The sequence below is a fragment of the Amphiura filiformis genome, chromosome 10 (genome assembly GCF_039555335.1).
Source record: "Amphiura filiformis chromosome 10, Afil_fr2py, whole genome shotgun sequence".
NCBI classification, from domain to species: Eukaryota; Metazoa; Echinodermata; class Ophiuroidea; order Amphilepidida; family Amphiuridae; genus Amphiura; species Amphiura filiformis.
In genome coordinates, this window is record NC_092637.1 from 8,835,773 (window position 1) to 8,852,816 (window position 17,044).

At 37.2% G+C, this 17,044-nt stretch overlaps 1 protein-coding gene across 1 annotated transcript in view; it reads left to right on the plus strand.

Moving 5' to 3' along the window:
* Positions 1–9,464: 9,464 nt before the first annotated feature.
* The window catches only part of LOC140162466 (transcription elongation regulator 1-like), a 28,432-nt gene continuing 20,852 nt past the window's right edge, over positions 9,465–17,044 (plus strand). The window contains exons 1-5 of the mRNA XM_072185705.1: positions 9,465–9,620; positions 13,946–14,192; positions 15,155–15,328; positions 15,795–16,053; positions 16,608–16,898. Coding sequence (XP_072041806.1) covers positions 9,484–9,620; positions 13,946–14,192; positions 15,155–15,328; positions 15,795–16,053; positions 16,608–16,898 — 1,108 coding nt within the window. The 5' untranslated portion in view covers positions 9,465–9,483. The remainder of the gene's footprint in view (positions 9,621–13,945; positions 14,193–15,154; positions 15,329–15,794; positions 16,054–16,607; positions 16,899–17,044) is intronic.

The window sequence follows — 17,044 nt, forward strand, 5'->3', positions numbered from 1 at the left end:
ATCGAAGAATGTCTTTCTGATATCAAATAATTTTCATTTTTGAAATTCACGATATAATACACATTTATGACAAATTATTAAAATTTGATATTTTTCACATTTTGATATAATAACAGTCCTCGAAGTAAATTTTATAAATCTAATGATATATTCTTAAAGTGTATGTAGCTGGGAGAAAAAGCTTTTTCTGGTGTTTTGGAAAAAAAATCCATATCTTCAATACGAAAGGTCAAAATTTTCAATTGATCGTCGGCCTTTCATCCTACCTACATACACTTTAAGTACTGTTAAATGTCAAAAATATCAATTTTTAATTATTTGCCATAAAATGTGTATTACATTGCAAATTTCAAAAAATCAAAATAATTTGATAACAGAAGCACATTCTTCGTATTCAGAATACCATTCGATATGTCCGATGTGCTCTAATGTCCCACAATAAATACTGTCCAAACGTTCATACCCCTTCCCTTAAACGTAAAAAAAAATGTATTTATTAATTTTTATAAACTAGATAAAAATCTCTAGGAGCCTTTTTTTTCATTTTTTTGAATTTTGACCAACTTCACCAAAAATATTTGAAATTTAGGTGAAAATCAGGCTTTTTCATGATTTTTTTGACCATTTTTGGTGCAAATTTCTCAAAGTTGGTCGAAATTCAAAAAAATAAAAAAAATGGCTCCTAGATATTTTTATTTAAAAAACCCTGGAATTATGAAAACTTTCGGGCCTCATAACTGCTCAATTATTAGTCTAAAGAATATAAAAGTATACATTTTTAGAATGGAAATGATTTGATGAATTCATCTGTGAGGTCCAATTTGGGCCAAAATGCTCATTTTTGGAGAGAATCCAAAAAAACGGGGTTTTTTATTAATTTTTAAAAACTAGATAAAAATATCTAGGGACCTTCATTTTTTTGAATTTTGACCAACTTCACCAAATATATTTGAAATTTGGGCGAAAATCAGGCTTTTTTATGATTTGTTTGAAAATTTTGCATTTTTGACCATTTTTGGTGCAAATTTCTCAAAGTTGGTCAAAATTCAAAAAAATAAAAAACGGTCCCTAGATATTGTGTTGTAAAGAGTCAACTTGTGAGGGGACTTGTCATTTTCAAAATAACTTGAATTGATTTTGACTTGAGAAAGGACATGCAGGGGGAATATAAGTTTGTTTGATTTTAAATTTTCAATTAAATTTGAAATATCTGCACTTCATTGAGTGAGTCTCCATTATTTCTCTGTCATCTGTAATCTTCAGGGAGTTTAATACGATATACATTAGGAGACCAAAAAACCCTATTCTAGTAGGGGTTGTCGAGCGTTTATTATTATTTTTATTATTATTATAATTTATTTATTAATTGAAGGCTAAAATTACCGCAATGACACCCTTTTATCATCAGCTTACACCTAATGACCCCTTTTTTTTTTAAAGAAATTTACACTCAAACAAACAAACAAAAATGCGCAAATTGTACAATTTTTACATTTTGTAGCACATTTTTGCAGTTTTGCCCAGAAAGTTATTCAATGACACACAATTCATGCAATTCTAATCCTTTCCATACGTAATGGCCCATTACATTTTCTTGGAGCCACCACGGAATGACCCCCTTTTTGGACAAATAATCGCCTCCGGTCGTCATAGGCGTAGATCCCGGGAGGGATGGGGGGGATTTATCCCCCCCCCCCCAATATTTTGTCAGGGGGATGGTCCAGGTAGAGGAGAGCGTGGCCTAGCGGTTAAGGCATAGGACTGTGAACCCAAGGGTCAAGGGTTCGAATCCCAGGTCCGGCTCTTTGTGTCCTTGAGCAAGACACTTCACTCTACTTGCTTAGTGCTTCGGAGGGCACTTTAAGCTGTCGGTCCCGTGTACATGCATATTTTCTCACATTAATGTAGTGTGCACGTTAAAGAACGTCACAGGCTATTCGAAAAGAGCAGGGGATCATCCCGGTCATATCATGTTAACTGTACTTCAAAATACACTCATCTACTCTGGGTTCCAGAGTAAAAAATAAGTACAGCTTGTCTGTACGCAGTGCGACAATACTCATACATATGAGGGAGGCACTTATAAGGAAGAAGAAGATACAATCATCCCCCCAATGTTGACGCCTGATAATGGGTTTCTGACCAAATTAACCTCATGTTTGCCCATTTTAGCCCCAAAAGTGCAAATTTTCGCGCGCATTTATTTCACTTTTACACCATATTTCATCAGTTTAGCTTCAAAATAGCAAATTTTGTACAATAAGCTTATTCTGTCGCCAAAAGGTGCTGCATTGACTATATAGGGGAAGGTGGGGCATAACGGAACACTTAACTTTGAGGATGCTCTGTGACGTCACCATAAGTAATATGACTGTAAAAATTATATATTCAGTTGAAGTTTGTATTTACCTTTAATATACCATTAAAGGAGTATTTCGTGATCCTAGCATCCTCTATTTATGTCATTTTCGTTAGATATCCACGAAAAAACCTATTCCCAAAATTTCAGTTGATTCCGATTTTGCGTTCGCGAGTTATGTATGATTATGTGTATTACACTGCTCCATAGACAATGCGTTGTAATTTTGTTCTGGTGCACCAGAACGAAATTCAAATTTCACGATATCTTTGCTAAACGAATTAATCTGCAAGAAATATTTTGTACATACTCTCTAAATGTGAAAGAGTGAAAAATCACTCAAAAAGAGTGAAATCTCACTCTTTCAAAGAGCCATCTGAGTGACAACTCTTTTAGAGTGAAGCTCACTCTCAAGAAAGAGTGAAAAATTCACTCCGGAAAAGAGTGAATCAGAAAAGAGCATTTATTTATTTATTTATTCATTTAGGCCTATTTTATATACAAGAATATCACAGCAGTTCATAACAGCTACTATGTGCTTTAAATTGTTGTGAGGCTAGGCCCCAGGTTAGGGTAGGGCACGGTCTAGGAATATTGAACTGATCTAAAGCTTAAGCACATACACAATGTGTCGAACTTCAGTGTGGGATGAATGATGAAAAACTATGGATTTAGTGAAGCTAATAGTCAAACTGTTCCATGGTGAGTACACTTAGGTGTTACTTGGCAAATACCATGTTTACGGTCACAGTCTGGAGAAGCGTGATGCGGCGTAACCTATACATAAGCTTACATATGCGTAGGCCTACATGTAAACCGGCACTGGGCCGGTTACAAACTGCTCAAATATGACTTAAGCTTACTGCCGCCGTTGTCTCCAGACCAAGTGTATACTTGCTACGAGTTATGACCTACACATAAATGTAATCACTATTGAGTATGCTGTCTATTTCTTCATCATATCCGCTTTCTTTTCGCCATTCATTCACACACTGTTCGCCATTTTGTTACACAAGTTCAACAAACATCAGCCGATTTTCGGCGCTTCTGATTGGCTGACAGTTCACTCCAAGAAAGAGTGAGATTTTGCGCCACTTTTGAGCGAGTGAGGCTCACTCGAAATCGCGAGTGAAATTATGTGTACTGTTTTCACTCTTTTAGAGCTAAAACCCACTCTTTAAGAGCTAACTTAAATTCACTCTGAAATTCAGAGTGGTTTTTCACTCTTTTACATTTAGAGAGTACACATTATGTAGCCAGAGGTATCCAGTGATATAAAAATCTCAACTTTTTTTGAGAAAAGTGGGGGGATGAGGCTGTGGATCACGAAATGCCCCTTTAACCAATATAACTTGAATCTTACAATTTTTTATAAAAATGAAGAAATATTTTCAACAACAAAAAATCCGTTTTGCCCCACTATCGGGGAAAAACGGAATCCCCCTATGGGGCAAAACGGTACCCTGGGTGCAAACTTATATCAGTTGTACCACTATCGGTAGGCCCTAGGCCTAGTTATATGTAGGCCTATATTCAGTTACAATATTATGTGGGCCTACCATCTCTGTGGAGTGAGTGGTTAACTTTTATAGGCCAGTAGGCCTATAATATGTATGACCAATATTTGATTAGAAAGAAATATTCAGTAGGCCTACCATCTCTGTGGAGTAAGTGGTTAACTTTTAATCATTAATTTTATCTGTAGGTCTAGTTATGTGTCTATGTTTCAGCGATGTTCAAGTAGGCCCCTAGATAACGCCTACATTTCCTTAAATGAAGACAAGTTATGTCCAATTGGGGCAAAACGGAACCCATCAGTGGGACAAAACGCCCAGGGCAAAACGGAACCCTGTTCCGTTATGCCCCACACCTAGGGTTCCGTTTTGCCCCATACCCGATTTTTTAGAAATATGTTGCATGCATAATACATCGTAGCATATAGCTCATGACTAGTAGGCCTACCTTCGTGTTTACAATATACATAATTATTTGGGAATCCGATATTAATGAAGTAAAATTTCAGCGCATTAAACATCTATAGGCCTACATATCTTACACCAGACGGGTAGTAATTTGTTGACTCGATCTTGCTCGAATGTCAGTGGATGGATTGTTTCAGATAAAATTTTTGTTGTAAAGCCTCGTAGCCATACTTGTGTTCCTCAATATAATTTGCATAGACGGCAGTATTGCCAAGGCCTATTTTTCCAGGTGGTTCCGTTTTGCCCCGGGGGTCCGTTATGCCCCACCTTCCCTACTGAATTTTTTCCAACTCCAATGTCAAAAAGAAATCTACGCCACTGCCTCCGGTAGATCCCTAGTCTGGTATCTTACTTTGGTACAGGTATGTCACTTTCATATTCGACTCGGGATTCGAGTGCAAAGGCGGTGAAACCACAAATAACTTTAAAGACCAACCTTTGTGCAATAAATACGAGTCCGGGTGGGGGTAAAATTTATCTAAACTTCGTGCCAAAAATTGCAAATTGCTTTACTCTTGTCCTTGCCCCCCCCCCCTCAACGTGTGGCAACATTTTGGGAACCTAATTTACATTTATCATTTTAGAGCGTTGTATTTAAAAATTAGGCGTCCCATAAAACCAGGCACATAAATTGCGCAGCCCCCATGAAAAGAAAGGGACATTCATACATTTAAAGTTTAAATGTGTGGTTTTAAGCTAGGGACCCTAAGTGTTGGCGTTTTATGCTTGTATAAATGAGTCCCCGGGATTTTGGATTGTAGGCCTACACTTTCAAATAATCCATGCAGAAGTTTTATTGAGACTAGAGGTCTAATTTTGGAGTTACGCCCTATAAGAATAGCTCAAGCTATAACACACTCTAGCCTAGGAACACCCTATTCTGAAATTTTGAATAAATATTAAATATTTTGGTTCTCGTCCTCTCCCTCCTAAATTAACGGGATTTGTCAGATTTTTTTAAGTAGATTTTTTAACTTTTTTAAAACTTAGGAATAGCCTACTTTCCCAGGCCTACTTTACGAAAAACATTATAGGCTTACAAATATGCCTAAATAAGTTTAGGCCTATTAGAGAACAAATATCACTTCCAAGAATTTTTGTGGTAATCTAGGGTATTTATCCGGCCTCAGAATCTCACATTAAAATGAAAAAAGGGCCTCCTCATTTGCTCTAAAAAGACCGAAAACTATTCATGAAAATCCTCTGGGCGAGAAACAAAACATTAATTTTACACGGCCTATGGAAAGTTATAGGCTTATTATCAGTTTGAAGCTCTTAGGCCTAGGGAGAGAAAAATAGGCCCTATTAGGTATATTACTGATACATGTTGAAATGTATCATGCATAGGCCTAGGCCTATTTAATTTAAAGACCTACTTGATAGACGTAGTATTTACTATTTGGCCTTGGCCTACTATTTAATATATTCATATGGAGGCCCGACATGGCATAGACCTAGCCAGCTGGTTAGGCCCAAACCCGGGGCCCAAAGAAATGATAGGTAAATTAGGCCCCTATATGAATAAAAACAGAATAAATAGGCCCCCTATTATATAAAATGCTTTAAAAGTTGTATAGGCCTACCTCACAAAATTAATTATACACGAATCTCAGTTACAAAATGAGGAGGGTCAAATCTGGACCCGACCCGTAAATCAGTAGGCGCTAGAGGATGGTCTAGAAATCAAAGGGACATGAAATATTATTTAGATTTTTTTCCCTACCGATAGGATAGAAGTAGGCTATAAGTTGAAATTTAAACATGCCTAAATATTCCTATTAAATTGTCAAAAATGAGCTAAAAATTGTAAAATCACTGTAAAAATATTCCTTCATACAATATTTATATTTACTTTTCAATAATAAACAATAAAATTTAATCTGTTAGCTTTCATTTGGTACCAAATTTGTAGCCATACACCAAGATTTGAAAATAAAATCAAAGTTCCCGCAAAAGTTGCACTTCCACTAAAAATATCAATTCAAATAGCCCTAGCCCCCGGGCATAGCCAAGCCTAGTCGGAAAACTGAATTTAATTGATTGTTTCGCTATAGTGTGAGCACGTCACCCACCACATGTGGGCCAGATAAAGTGAGCGCCAATGCTGGGCCACACGGAAGCCCGGCCAGCGTTGGGCCAGCTCTGGCGACATTATGTGGTCCATAAGTGACACACTATATTGGACCAGTTGTGACCGACTTGGTTTGGTCCAGTGCTGGCGCTCACTTTATGTGGCCCAACCCTGGTCCAGTACTGGGCCAGTGCAAATGGGCCCTTTTACTGGTCCAGTGCTGGTGGGTGTTTGCTGTGAAGGTGACATCAGCACTTGCCCAATAATAATAATGCAATAATCACGTGGTTTTATATCCTTGACTTTACAGAGATATTATGAATATTAATTATTGACGTCATCAACTTTAAGGTTACGTATTTTAAAAATGTTTTGTCAAAATCTGTCGGTTACAGAGCATGCAGTATGCACACACTAGCACAATTAAACATGAAATTCATAGTACAAGCAAGCGGAAATATAACATGCATAAACCAAATAAACCAGAGTAAAAACTCCAGACTTACCGTGCGGGGACTTGAACCCCAGACCTCTCGCTTGCAGGGCGAGTGTACAAGTCATTAATTTGAACTACATAGGCCTAGACAGACTGTCCCTGATAAACAGGGCTCAATTTTTCAAGTATAGCTTCAAGTCTGGTACTTTACACCCTGGACTTTATAAGTTAAGACTCATTCAGTGATCGCAAGTGTGAAAAAAAAAGTTAAATTGTTTATAAATTGCTTAAAAGTGAGGGATCAAATTGTCATTTGGTATTTTTGAAATGAAAAATTTGGCCAAAAAAAACAACAAAGAAAATAGCAGTATTGATGAAGTTGAAACCCCATTCCAACTTACTGTCGGTATATAAATTATAGATTCATGTAAAAGCTTTATTTTGTCTTAAATACACAGCTTTCGCCGCAATAGCATGTTAGCATATCTATCATCTATGACAATGATAAAGGTCTATCACAATCTGAATTTTGATTTATTAATATTTTATGATGAGCAAATCACTGAATAGGCCTTTATGAATCTTTTGTTAACTTACATATCTGAGGAGTTACCGGGAGGAGTTACTATTACCAAAACCAAGTTTCCCAAGTTTCTTGCCTAATTTTTTTTTTCTTTTCTACAAGAATTTGTCCTCAATTTTATTTAAACACAATTTAAACATAGATTGCGAATTTGCGATATATTTTCATCAGAAATCAGTGCAGCATTGTGCACTGCAATGTTGAGTAATGCTCCAGTTCTAGAATTCTTCAGCCTACAACTCTTAATAGGCTCTTTTTTAGTATAGCTCAAATTTTGATTTTTTTTTTCCAGCTCCACAGTCTAATTTGACCCAGTTTAGTTACAAGAACCCCTCCAAAAACGTTGACATTTCAGTTCATTAAGGGATGGGGTATGAACGTTGGACAGTATTTATTGTGGGACATTACATGCATACATACATACATAAAGGTATTTATAAAGCGCCTTTAAAATTTATCAAAGCGCTGAACAAGGAGAGAAAGGATGGGGGAAAAAAAGCTAAAAAACACAGCGGAACAAGAAAGAAGCTAACTGAAAAGGTGAGTTTTCAGTTTCTAAAACTGGAATTGATGGAGACTCTTGATGGCTTTAGGGAGTTTGTTCCATTCCCTCGGGCCAGAGACAGAGAAGGTATTTAAACCAGATCCTCTATGTGCCCTAGGCTGACTAAGCAGAGTCTTATCGGAAGAAGATCTCAATTCTCTTCCGGGAGCATAGGCTGAAAGAAGCTCACAAAGATAATTAGGGGCACGGCCCTGAGAGCACTTGAAAACATAAAGCAGAAGTTTAAAAAGAAGAGCACATCAGACATATCGAATTGCATTCTGAATACGAAGAATGTCCTTCTGATATCAAATAATTTTGATTTTTTGAAATTCGCAATGTAATACACATTTTATGGCAAATGATTAAAAATTGACATTTTTGATATTTAACAGTACTCGAAGTAAACTTTATAAATCTGATGATTTATACTTAAGGTGTATATAGGTGGGATGAAATGCCGACGATCAATTGAAAATTTTGACCTTTCGTATTGAAGATATGGATTTTTTCCCAAAACACCAAAATAAATTAGGTCTTTTTGGGAAAAAAAGGCCATATCTTCAATATGAAAGCCAAAATTTTCAATTGATGGTCGGCTTTTCCTCCCAGCTACATAGCCTACACTTTAAGAATATATCATTAGATTTATCAAATTTACTTCGAGGACTGTTATATATCAAAAAAGTGAAAAATATCAAATTTGAATAATTTGTCATAAAATTTGTATTATAGGCCTATTGTGAATTTCAAAAAATGAAAATTATTTGATATCAGAAAGGCACTCTTCGTTTTCAGAATGCAATTCGATATGTCTGATGTGCTCTCATGTCCCACAAAAAATACTGTCGAAACGCTCAAAACGCTCATTCCAGATCCCTTAAGCCCTTTGTCCGAAAATCAGTTCTAATCATGCTAATAGCTGCTACTATTGCTACTATTAGTATAGTTCTCCTGTCAAAATTTAAATTGAGTGCCTCCCACACTCTGTCTTGAACGAGGAAGTATGACATCACCTCATCAAATATTCATGATTTACTTTGCAGAGAGAATATAATCGCCCGCTAATTGGGTTATAACATTTTTTAGTGGGTGAAGCTTTGAATACTTAAATTATTTAGAACATGTAAGCAGTAATCATTCTGATTTTTTAAGTCTATAAAATTCAACACTGACTGGTCTCGTAGCTTCAATTATCTTTATTATTTTTCTAACATTGTCTAACATTTATAAGGACGTTTAGACATACACAGAATTACAAAGGCAAATTAAAATTTTTGATTATTCCTTCAATGAAAATGAAACGGACCTACAGTGACTGGCTCGTTCTCATAAGTGATTTTAGGATTGATAGAAGCTTTTATTTTGGAAAAAATAATGCTAATTTTGTTATTCAATAATTATTTAAATCATTTTAAATATTATTTAAATGGCTAATAATTGAAACTAGTGTCCAAAAAGTGCGAAATAAATTGTTGTAAATAAAAATAAGAGTCATTAAATCCAAAATGGCCGACGACGCTGGAAAGGAACTCGAAAATGGGACTGAAAATGACTCATCTGCAGAGCAAAACGAAGCTCAGTTAGGTTCTGCTAATGATGACTCAAAACCAGATTATGTCCCCGATCGTGGTGGTCGTGGCAGGTAAATATTATTATTTTGAAAAATTGTTTTATAGGGAGTTTGATTCATTCAGTCGTCGCACACACACACGCACGCCTGGACACTGGACATGCATGCTGAACATGCTGGACCTGGCACCCTCACTCACACAGCTCACATCGGGCCTCACCTACCCGAACGTAGTGGGTAAACACTGCACCCCCCCCCCCACCCCCGCGGCAGCGAGCTGCGGGGCTAGTACATTTAGTCGCATCAAAATCTCAGACAGTAGCCCGAGGTACTCACACCTCCATCATGCCATCACTAGCCTAAAATAAAATTGAAGAAACCTCAAAAAGGAAGCGGGACTGGAGGGGACGTGAAACATGTTTATTTTTTTATTTGGCCTAAGTAACCTAGAAAAAGTATTTAATTTGTGTACTTCGTCCAATGCGTCACATCGTGAAACATTCATCTACTACGCTTGTTATTCCGTGACTAATGCGAATGCACGTCGAGGTGTACAACACCAACGGCAACGCTACTCGACACATCCATTAGCAAGGTTATCTGTGTACAACAGCTTACTAATGCACAGCCACACAAAAAGTATATTCCATGATGTACACAAATTAAATAATTTTTCTATGATTCTATCTATAGCTAAAATAATAGTTTCTCGATCATAAGACTAAGTATGAATGTACTGCGTGCACTACGCAATGTTGCAATTTTAGTGGAATGACACGATAGCGCATTCAATTGTGCACGCACAAGAAATGTCACGGTACGGAGACCTTTCGAAGCGTGTGTGCACTGTGTGGTAGCATTGCCGTTGTACGCTCGGCGCAAAATGTGTCATTGCGTCACTTGCATGCCAAATGAGCTCTCATGATCGAGAAACATTATTTTAGCTATACTAGTACTTAGTATTACTATTAGAGCCAAGTAACAAAAATAATTATTTAATATTTTTGTTATTATGTTATTTTATGCAAAGTGTTTGTCAACACATCGTAAAATTGGGCACGGGAGTCCCCTAATATTTTTCTTATTTCTTCAAAGCCCTATCACTAGTTAAAAAGAAAGTGTTTGCACTGTGTAGTCTGTGTTTATAAATCAATGATAACCAAGAACTTGTCAGATGAAACGGCAAATTCATTTCCTATTTCCTTTTATATTTTTTGCTGTAAAATGATAAAATCATGAAATTCTGAGTCAAATTTGCATGCACGTATTTTGGTAGCGAGCCCTGGGGTAAAAGCAGGCGGCCAAAACGAAGGGCGACAGAAGAAGAAGGGCGGCAAAAAGAATTAATAAAGAAAAAAAGGCGGAAAAAATTTGAAAAGTATAAAAAAAAATTGAAAAAATTGTACTATACATCAAAATGTGTTGCTTATCCTTTTTCTTTCTTTTTTTCTTTCTTTTTTTTTGCTCTTCACTTTTTCAAACCACCGAAAAAAAAATTGGGTCAACCTTTTTGGGCTGTTGAGGAAGGGGCGGCAAAATTTAATTTTCTTCAGCCCCCCAGGGTAGGAGCGGCCACGGTACGCCGCTGAATTGTATGTATTTTTTTAGCCAAGAAGAAGAGATCAATGATACTTTGTTTAAGGGGGTACTACACCCCTGGCCAATTTTTTGCCTATTTTTGCATTTTTCTCAAAAATTATAGCACATTGGTGACAAGTAAGATATTGTATATTATAGGGGCAAGGACTACAAGTACTGTACTGAAAATTCTACAACTCAAAGCAAGTAGTTATTGATTTATTGATCAAATAGTGGTTTTCCTCATTTTTGACTGTAACTCCACAACTGTTGTCTGTGCTGAAATAAAATTTCCAGTGCAGTAGTTGTAGTCCTTGCCCTATAATATACATAGCTTACTTGTTCCCAATGCGCTATAATTTTTGAGAAAAATGCAAAAATAGGCACAAAATTGGGCAGGGGTGTAGTACCCCCTTAATGTGAATGCTATTTTAACCTTGTCGTAATATTACCCAGTAACCTTTACCTAGGGCTGCTAAGAATACGCAATTGCATTGTTTGCGCCCGCAATTTTGTTTTTTTTTTTTTGCGATTTTTAATTTTTTTTTCGCGGAGTTGGAGAGTCCCTGGACCTAACATCAAGTGTTACCATCATTAAAAAAAAAAATTACAAAAAAAAAAAAATATAGACTTGTGTACAAAGCCAATGCATTTTTATATCTTCAATAGACTATGGCTATGCAGTGAACACTAGTTACAAATCGGTCCCATTTGGATACAAACTTGTAATGTTTTGGTAACTTTTTTCCAATTTTTTAAAAATCAACCACAAATGATTGCAGTACTTCACTCTAGGTCAAGGGACTCTATAAATCCGCAAAAATTTTGTTTTTAACGCAATTTTTTTTTTTTTTAACGCAATTTTTTTTTTTTTTTCCAAATTTTTTTTAATGATGGTAGCATTTGATGTTAGGTCCAGGGACTCTCCAATTTTTTTTTTTTTTTTTTAGATTTTGCGTTTTTAGCGGGAAATCATGGATTTTTGCGTTTTTTGGAAAATCGGGGTGCGTTTTTTGGCCTCCAAAATCGCGTATTAGCAGGCCTACCTTTACCCAACCCAAATTGCAAAGATCATTTGGATTAAACAATATACATGTACAGACCTGGAAAAAATGTGGAAAGTGGGAAGCTCCTTCCCAGGAAATTTGGAGGTTTAGAGGGAAATTAAGGTCCTTAAACAAAGAAGTACGGTACATTTGAATTTGGAGGGAAATTTGTCTTTTTGAAGGGCAATTTTGATCATCTTCCAGGGATATTTTAATTTTTTCCAGCCCTGTACATGTATGCACATCAGGGTTTACTTTAACGCACAAAACATGCGTATTTATGCATTTAGGCACTTTTCTGACTCCTTCAAATCCATAGTCCCAAAGTCCAATGCATACAAAATCTTGAAAACGTACGCGTTCAGATATTGCAAGATTTGAATCTAGAAACACCTGATATTGTGCATTTATTCTCGGGTTTTGGGACCTAAAGGCTTTATTGGACCGTCATTTCACAATTTTCGGCTTTTCAACTGTTCAAACTTAAATTTTACACAGTAATAGAGCCAAAATGGTCCACCAAATCGCTTCAATTAGATCTTCATTTTGCAAAATTTTCCAAGTTCTAAGGGGGGAACACCACCCTGCGTAATTGACAAACAAATGCATGGCCACTTTCACTTCTACTTTCGACATTTGCCAATTTATGTTTAACACAATTTATAGGCCTACCATAATAGGGAAAACTTGCCGTCCACGAAAGACTCCATGGACTGCTCATTTCACAAATGTTCGGCTTTGTTAAACTAAAATTTTACACATTAGTGCCAAAATGATCCACCAAATTGCTTCAATTAGGTCTTCATTTTGCAAAGGTTTCTTACTTCTCAGGGGGCATTTTTAAATATTATTATTTTCTTCTAAAATTGCCCCCACCCCCTTCTGACTGCTCTAGATCCGCCACTGCTCCAAACAGTGGAGTAGATTTCTTTTTGACTCGGGGAGGGGGTGAAAAAAAATGTCTTGAAGTATAGTGAATCCAGCACCTTTTGGAGAAAGAATAAGTTTATGGTACAAAATGTTTTGCCATTTTGCAAAAATGTGCACTTTTGGGGCTAAAATGGCCAAATATGAGGTTAATTTGGTCAGAAACCCATATACAGGCATCAACATTGGGGGATGATTGTATGGATCATCCCCTGGCAAAATATTGGGGGAGATTCCTATATGGCTCCAAAAACATGTATATTGTTAAAAATGTCTTCAAAAATAATATTATAAAAATACCCCTTGGGCAATGTTTTTGACTCCTTCAGAGGAAAAATTCACAATTGAAAGGGTTAAAAAAATTTGAAAATACCCCTTCAGCAAAATGCTTAAAGAAAACCCTGATGCACATTTGCTAAATAATAATAGCCCAAGTTGAGCTTTAAGGGGGTACTACACCCCTCAATAAATTTGTGACTATTTTTGCATTTTTCTCAAAAACTAATAACACCCTGGTAACAAAAGTTATGTATATTATAGGGGCAAGGAATCCGATTACTACACTGGAATTTCAGTGACCCAAGACAAGTGGTTCGACACTTGTGATAGAAAATGAGGTACCACTAGGATGACCTCATTTCCTATCATATTTACTGAACCGCTTGTCTTGATTCACTGAAATTTCAGTGTAGTAATTGGATTCCTTGCCCCAATAATATACATAACTTTTGTTACCAGTGTAGTATTAGTTTTTGAGAAAAATGCAAAATTAGTTACAAATTTACCACAGGGGTGTAGTACCCCCTTAACTAACAGTTGATTGAATTTTCTTATCGAATATTGCAGATTCCAAGGACTTGGCTACCGAGGGCCACCACCACCTCATCACAGATTCCGTGGTCCACCAGGGGGTATGCCCCCAATGGGGCGTGGTCCATTCCCTCCATTCAGGGGTGGTCCACCCATGAGAGGCCCACCACCCCCTCACAGGATGCCGCGTGGTATGCCACCCTATGATCCCAACATGCCACAAGGTCCACCGCTGGGAGGGCTACTACCGCCACCATTCAACATGCCTCCTAATATGCAAGGGGTAAGTCTCATCAAACCTAAACACGATACTGATATAAATAACTAGATGTATGTAGATATTACCTTTTGACTCTGTACATGAATTTTAGTAAAAGTACAAGAAGTTTAGACATTGATTGGCTTCCATTGTTACATGATCTACCGTATTCATTCCAATAAGCGCCCAGGGCGCTTAACAAAATCATTTTGGGTGGGCGCTTTTTTTACATTGTTTTTAGTCATCAATCACCGTCTGAAAGTATTTAGTTACTCACAGTTAGTGCGCCCTCACAAAGTGTGTATTATATAATTATTAATATTATATTGACAATGTTTTTGAGGGCGCACTAACAAAGATGGCCGGCGCCAGAAAATACGATTTTGAGTTAGAAAATCCTCAAACTTGGCCTTTTAAAGGCATTTGCAGGTGGTTATTGTGAAGTATTTTTAATATCTATACGTCTGCCCACTATGAAATAGCGTCATAATTTAATTTTGGTGCACATTTTGGATACTTTTGATGCATGTAAATTCACTCGACAGGTAAGCTTACTGGAAGAATTTTGACAACATTGGATGGGCGGTTAATAATTTCATATTGTGTTTGTTGCAAAGTCGCTGGGTGGGCGCTTATTGGGGCATGGGCGGTTATTGGAACGAATACGGTAACTGTCTGCTCTGCATCATGTTAACCCCCTGAGCACTACCTGCCAATCTAACATTGCATCTGATTGGTCAATTACATGATATCTTCACTTTAATCACCAATCAGAATGGAGCTTTGCAAATAATTCACCCCAATTTGTTTGTGTGGTGAAATTATTCTAACAATGTTGCTGATTGGGCCAATTGATAATGATAATGAAAACTTCTTTTTGGCCAATCGCCAGGTAGTTCTCATGGGGTTAATAAATTTATCATTGGAAAAAGTTGTGTACTATTAACTTGGTGCCAATTTGATCACTTCCAATCTGTTCATCACAGAGACCACCTCTTCTACCACCACCTGGTATGGGTATGCCTCCACCGTTGATGCCACCGCCTATGGGGATGCCCCCAACCAGTACCCCAGCAGTACCACCACCCAATGATGTAGCAGCCATTGTGTCGGATCCAAATCAGGACTTCTGGGTGGAAAATACAACCCCGCAAGGAAAGGTAGGTCTAACAAGTATGAATTTAGCTCAAACCATTACCATTAAAGCACTGAATTTGTAATCATAAACACTAGAAATTTCCATGGACTATGTTGTCAGAGTGGAAATTCATATATTGCATTGAAAAGTGTTCAACAAATAAGCACTCCTCTGTAGTGCACACTCATTCTGTTGCTTGGAGTCCGCAATGTTGAAAACTGTGGAACTTTTTAGCCATTTGAAGCATCCAATTTTTCATGCTTCTGTGAATTTGTTGATACTTTTTCAATACTAAAATGCACCCACTCTAGCCTGAGATTTTTTTTTATGAGGGGACCTACATTCAACATTCATTTCTGGAAGTTTTCAGTATGTGAGAGAAAATAGCCATTTCATCATTTCATGCATCAAATCAAAATCAGTACTTTGAATTAGTATTTCTATTCTTGAGGTTATTGGTGTTTCTATTTTATATAATCTTATCACAGACATACTTCTACCATGCTAAAACCAGAGAATCTAAATGGACAAAACCAGAGAATGTCAAAGTCGTCAAACAGTCTGACCTCCAAGCTTACGCAGCTGCAGCAGGTGTTGCCACGGCAACGACAACAGCGACAGCAACCACGACTGGGGCATCTACAGCATCGGCAACATCAACGACGACACAGGCAGCTGCTGATGGTGCTTCACAGGGTGACAGCGCTGCTGCAGTGACTACGACATCAAGTGAAACCATTGCAACTGGTAGGTCACTGTAATTATTATTTTGTTAAAAACCCTGTATCAGCTTATTTACTTGTTGAGGGTGCAAATAGATAGATTGGTGTATCACTATGGACCACAATGGCCTCATCCCAATGGCATAGTTCAATAACCTCAATAAAACAATCATAGAGCAAAATTTGACCTTAAGTTGCAGAGTATGAGTTTTTGTACCCAAATTTTTAAAGGTCATTCAATGAATGTACAAACGTATAGGAGTTAAAGAACTGTGCCCTGATAGATGAGCATGTTGTGGATCCTATTGTATGGGCTATTACCTCTCTCCATGCGGGTATTGACTGCAGACGGCAAGTTTCGAAAATTCAAAAATGAACATTTTTATGATCATATTTGGAATCAGCATGAAAAATGCATTAAAATGAGTACAAACAAGGCTAGTATTGGTTCAGTGGTTCTTAAGATAGCTTATGATTTTTTGAGAATACATCTCAAAACTTGTGACTTTTTATGTTGAAGCCTATGACTAGCATGCAGAGCATTAATTGATCTCAAATTCACTATTCTGTTCTTTTCAGCCACACCAATAGAAACAGCTACAACAACCATTCCAACAACTACCAGTACTCCCTCTGCTGCCATTACAACAAGTGTGAATACTCCTACTCAATCACAACCATCGATGCCTAACAGTAACATGCTACCACCACCTACATCTAATAACCCAATGTTTAACAGACCCCCCATGGGAAATAGACCCCCCATGGGTGGCCCCCCTGGGTTGATGGGAATGCCGCCATTTGGTATGATGCCACCAAACTTTCCACGACTACCGGGAATGCCGCCAATGCCCTTTCCAGGAGGTCCAGGTAAATAATACTTTGAGGTAGTGTTGTCATTGACAAAGAAATTGCTGACACATCAACTTAAATCAGAATACATCTGCCGATTAGCCAAAATGAATATTGTGTCGAATTTTGAACCAATCAAGGAGGGTATTTATAAGATCATCTGC